The 5,289-nt window shown below is 61.4% G+C and overlaps 1 protein-coding gene across 1 annotated transcript in view; it reads right to left on the reverse strand.

Moving 5' to 3' along the window:
- Positions 1 to 115: 115 nt before the first annotated feature.
- The window catches only part of CDHR2 (cadherin-related family member 2), a gene marked incomplete at both ends in the record, with an annotated part of 7,529 nt that continues 2,355 nt past the window's right edge, over positions 116 to 5,289 (reverse strand). Inside the window, 17 exon segments of the mRNA XM_010074068.1 lie at positions 116 to 190; positions 417 to 505; positions 587 to 689; positions 847 to 998; positions 1,113 to 1,162; positions 1,429 to 1,500; positions 1,766 to 2,380; positions 2,468 to 2,537; positions 2,805 to 3,041; positions 3,147 to 3,387; positions 3,481 to 3,542; positions 3,807 to 3,974; positions 4,187 to 4,342; positions 4,453 to 4,683; positions 4,763 to 4,869; positions 5,060 to 5,132; positions 5,255 to 5,287. Of these exon segments, the coding sequence (XP_010072370.1) occupies positions 116 to 190; positions 417 to 505; positions 587 to 689; positions 847 to 998; positions 1,113 to 1,162; positions 1,429 to 1,500; positions 1,766 to 2,380; positions 2,468 to 2,537; positions 2,805 to 3,041; positions 3,147 to 3,387; positions 3,481 to 3,542; positions 3,807 to 3,974; positions 4,187 to 4,342; positions 4,453 to 4,683; positions 4,763 to 4,869; positions 5,060 to 5,132; positions 5,255 to 5,287 (2,534 nt within the window).

The raw sequence follows: 5,289 nt of genomic DNA on the forward strand, positions 1-5,289 counted from the left end.
AGACGGGGTGAGCGCAGTGCTGGGGTGCAGGGCACAGTGCTCTGCCCCAAGCTGAGACCCCCGCATCATGCCACCGCCATGTCCCCTTCCCCACCACCACCAGGGCCCCACTCACTGGGACGCACGGGTGTCCTCCATGCTCCGAATGGCCACCACGTAGACCCCTGCCTTGGTCGCACTGGTCAGGGCCCTGGGAACAGGAGGGATAGAGGGAGGCTGGGCCAGGTGTCCTGCCACTCCACTTGCGGGCACGGGGAGCAGCCGGACATCCAGCCCCTGGCTCTGGTGGGGACCTGCCTGCCCCATCCCCTTCACGGTCCATGAAACTGGGAGACATGGTCAGTGGTCCTGGCCTGCGTGCTCATGTCCCCTGCTGCACAGCCATGCACCCTCCCGCCCCAGCCCAGCACCCTTACACTTTAATAATTTCGGCGTTACTCTGGACTTCATCCACTGGTGTCACGAACTGGAGGCGAACGCGGTAGCTCTGATCCACTGTGAAGATCTGCGCGGGGAAAGCAGGGGTGAGTAGGGCTGGGCAGGGCACAGGGTGTCCCTGGATGGGGGGACAGGGGGTGACACTCACAGTCAGTGTGGTCTGTGCTGAGTGCACTGGTTCATCACCATCCCGAGCCTCCACTGTCAGCTGGTACTGCCCCTTCAGCGAGCCATCGAGGTTGCTGGCCACCCTGCGAGGATGGGGACATCAGCGATCCCATGGGACATCCCTGGGAGGGCACTGCTGTCCCCCAACCTCCACCCTGCCACCATGCCCAGGGCAGGACCCCAGGATGGCTTTGTCCCCTGCCACAGTCCCCCCACCCTGTCCCAGATCCATGGCCTCACTGGATGCTCCCGACGTAGCCGTCCTTCTCAGGCGTTGTCACCACCTTGAAGAGGTTCTCGAAGGGCCGGCTGACCCCGTTGTCGTCCACGAGCACCACACTGACAATGGAGAAGGTGATGGTTCCCTTCGGCCCTGAGTCAGCGTCCATGGCCTGCAGATACAACACGTGTCAGGAGCACGGGCGGGAATGGCCACGGGGTGCCCACGGCAGGGACGGGCAAGCACAGCTCCACAGAAGGGCAGACGCATGCACACAGCTCCTGACCTTCACAGTAGCCACTTGCAGGTCCACAGGAGAGATTTCGGGGACAACCACTGCCGGGGACAGACAGTGTGGTCATGCTGGTGTGCAGCCAGGCTTGCTGCAGACCCCATGCCCGCACAGCCCTGGGGCTCATCCCAGCTCCAAGCATCCCCTTGCTGCTGTTGGCCCCACAGCCTTCATGGGAAGCATTGAGTGACCCCAGCCCAGTCCCTGCACCCTCACAGCCCTGGGGGAATGTCCCCACGGCCAGGGAGCCTGGCAGAGCTGTGTGGGTGCAGAGAGGAGCCCACAGCATGCACCAGCCCTTGCTGCTCACCAAAGGTCTGCGAGACAGGCAGGAAGACTGGCGCGTTGTCATTCACATCGGTGATGAGGATCCTCAGGGTTTCTGCAAACGCCCCAAAAGCAAAGCTCGGGTCACCAACTGAGCAGCCCTGCAGCACCCTCCTCTGCTTCCCCTGGGAGTCCCATCCTTCCAGCAGGCTCAGGTCCCTGTGGCAGGGACCAAAAGAGCTGGGGACCCCCTCCCTCCATCAACAAAGAGCCTGGCTCTTGTCCTGCTCCCCACAGCTCCTCCTGGGAGGTGGGAGAGGCAGGTCCCACCTCCCCCCATGCCTGGTGGCAGCAGAAGGAGCGGGGAGCAGGTGCCATACCGTTCTGGCTGTAGCGGTTGCCCTTCTCGGTGTACAGGTCCTCAACCCGCAGCGTGAGCACCACATCGTCGCACAGCTCGTAGTCGATGTCCAAGCTGTTCACCAGCACCGAGCCATTGGGCGCCAACACGAACCAGTCCCAGCACACCTCCCCGGCGCTGCTTGCCCCCTTGAAGCAGGCGACTGCCAGCTCCTCAAAGACCAGTGAGTGGTTGGTGTCTGGGTCGGAGGCAACCAGTGTGCAGACCAGACCCTGCTGTGTGCCGTTCTCGCTCACGTACACGTCCTGCAGTGAGGAGGGCAGGATGGTGGGGGGCTCGTCATTGACGTCTAGGATGTGGACCACCACTGAGACGCTGGCAGTGTCCCCCGCGTTGTCTGCAGCTGTGTTCTCTGCCAGCACCACCAAAGAGAAGAACTTCTGCTGCAGGGTGTCGTAGTCCAGGGACACATCAGGGTCCACGGCCAGCTGCCCAGCATAGTGCCCTGGCCCCAGGCGGGACGAGCGGATCAAGAAGTTGCTGGAGCCACTCCCCCTCTGAAGTAGGAAGGAAATGCGGGAATTGATCTCTGTCCGGTCAGCATCTGTGGCCTCCACCTGACCCACAAAGGACCCTGCAAGTGGGGACAGACACTCAGTGGCCAATGGGCGCTGACTCCGGGACACTGCTGGTCTCATGAGCCTGGCCACGCAGCTTCTACCTGGAGAGTCTTCAAAGACTGAGAACTCATAGGACTGCTTAAGGAACACGGGTGCATTGTCGTTCACGTCCTGCAGGAGATAAGGTCCATGATTGTAGCTGCTCCAGGAAACAGGGTCCCCCACAGCAGGAACATGGACACCTGCCTGCCCACAGGCAGGAGGCAAACAACCCCTCTCCTGCCTCCCTGCATCAACTATTCCCTCTGCCCCCTCAGAGAGCCTGGGGACAAGGTGTCCCTGCCACGGACAGGGATCCCATGTCCCGTCCTTGCCCTTACATCCCAGTTCCAAGCACCCACCTGCCCCAGTGCATCCCCACTTGTGCCCAGGACTCACCCCCACAGTGATGGTGACATTCACCGAGGAGCTGAGCTGTGGCACGCCATGGTCATACACCTCCACCGTCACCACTATCTGCCCCTGCTCGTTGTCCAAGGCCTCGCGGTCCAGTGGCTCCTTGCTGTGCATCACACCCGTGGTTGGGTTGATGGTAAAGTTTTCGCTGAACGGTCCTGGCAAGATCCTGTAGCCCAACTTGCTGTTGAGGTTGCCAGGCTCATCGTTGTCGGTGGCCTGAAAAGGTCAGTGGTTGGAACAGGGCTATCCAGCACCTTGGGGACAGTCCCTCCTCCTCTCCAACAGCCTCCTGTTGTCCCCTCCACCTCCATCAGTGCATACCTGGATCTGTATTGTGACATTCTGCCCCTCTTCCACCGAGATGAAGTAGGAGCCAGTGATGATGGGTGCCATGTCGTTGTCGTCCAGCACGGTAATCTCCAGCACGGTGGTGCCCACCAGGTTGCCCCCATCCCTGGCCTGGAGGTTGGCGTAATAGACGGAGCGAGTCTCCCGGTCCAGCAAGCTCCCATTCAGCACCAGCACTGCCCCGGTCGTGGCATTCACCGTGAAGATTTTACGGCTAAGGCACACACAGAGCCGTCACTGGGGCTCAGGCCTGGACCCCCCTCGCCAGGACAATGCCCCCGTCATGGCTGGCTGTGCCCCTACATACATGCTCTCTGGGAGCAGCTCGTAAGTGATCTGTCCCAGGACACCGCTGTCTGGATCATAGGCCTAAAACAGAGAGAAGAAGCATTCGGTCAATCCACCTCAGCCCCCAGGGCAGTGATGAGTCTGGGACACTGGCAGTGAGCACCCCGAAAACGTGGCCCTGATGGGCACGGGGTCCTGCACCCCATGTGCCCACTGGCACTGTCTCCTTCCCGTGTGCACAGAGAGACCAGTGCCCCCAATGCCAGCTGCACCCACAGTGCCAGGTGTGCCCAGTGCCCTCCTTGAGGGACATGAGCTGTGCCTGCTCCCTGCCCAGCGCCTGACCGTGATGTTTGGGGCGATGACGGTGCCATCAGGGCTGTTCTCCATCACGCTCAGGTTGTAGATGCTCTGAGGGAACTCGGGGATGTGGTCATTGGCGTCAGTGAGGTCGATGGTTACAGTGGCCGTGGAGCAGCAGTCCATGGGGTTCCCTGTGTCATTAGCAACAATCTGCAGGATGGAGAAGGGACAGTGTCTCACATGCGTCCCGTCCCCAAACACGAGAAAGAGACCTGTCACACTCCAGCCCAGCTCCCCTGCACCAAACAAGCTGCCAGGGCAGAGCCATGTCCTGCTTTGGCTTTTGAGCTCTGCAGGAGAAGAGCTGTGTCACCCCTGTGCCCTGGCACACGCAGGGAACAGCGACTGTCCCCACGGCGAACCTGCACCACCATGACATGGCTGATCTCATAGTCCACAGCAGATGGGTCTTGCACCAGGAGCTGGACCTCCCCTGTGCCCTGGATCCTTGTGGGGGAGACAGCGAAGGCGCTGGCGTCTGGACCCTGCAGGTACAGCTCATAGCTGCTGTGGATGCCCTGCCAGGGAGAGACAAACAGGAGTGAGGGGGGCGGTGCAGCCAGGACAGGCACCTGCACCCCAGCCCGGTCCCCTGGACCCCAGCCCAGTCCCCTGGACAAGCTCACACCTTGTCTGGGTCGTGTGCGACGATATTGAGGTCGGACACGGGCAGTCTGGAGGAGGAGTGCTCTATGATGCTGCCCATAAAATTATTCTGGGGACTGGCAGAGAAGTCACAGTTGGGGAGGGAGCAGTGGTAGAACTGGGGCTTGTTGTCATTGACATCGGTCACTGTGACTGTCACCAGGGTGCTAGTCTGGGCCACTCTGCCATAGATGTCCAGGTTCTTCTCACGTGCCTGAGCAAAAAGAGACAGCAGGTTGGGGGGCCTCGAGGAGAGGACGAGGATGGGGTTTCCCTTGCTGCCTCCTACTCACTGTGACTTCCAGCAGCACCTCCTCGCTTGGCAGCTGCTCACGGTCCAGGTGCCCACTCACAGTGATGGTGCCCGTCTTAGCATCAATAGCAAAGGGGACACTGGCATCTAGGGCAAGGGGACAGCAGCAACCAGCTGCAGGCACTGGGAAATGCAGGTCTGGCCCTCTGTCCCGCTGGCAGCACCCAAGAGCCCAGAACCAGTCCCTGTTGCACCCCTTGCTGCCTGCCCACCTCACCCTGTCACTCTCCACCCCCTGCCCATCCCACCCTGCTCCTGCCCACCCCCCCCTGCCCTCTCACTCACTGGTAAAAAAAATCATTCACTCCGGTGTCTCTGTCCACGGCGGTGACAGTCAGCACAGTGGTGCCCTGTGGGGAAACAGCCATCATAGCAGACCCATGACACCTCCAGCCACCCCCGTGCCGCATGGCCTGGACATGCCAGGGTGTTAGAGCCCCCAGGGAGGGCCAGGGGCAGGTGGGCTCCTTACCAGGGCGCCGTTCTCAGGCACAGAGCCGGAGTAGG

This window comes from Pterocles gutturalis, unplaced genomic scaffold (genome assembly GCF_000699245.1).
Source record: "Pterocles gutturalis isolate BGI_N339 unplaced genomic scaffold, ASM69924v1 scaffold5412, whole genome shotgun sequence".
Classification (NCBI taxonomy): Eukaryota; Metazoa; Chordata; class Aves; order Pterocliformes; family Pteroclidae; genus Pterocles; species Pterocles gutturalis.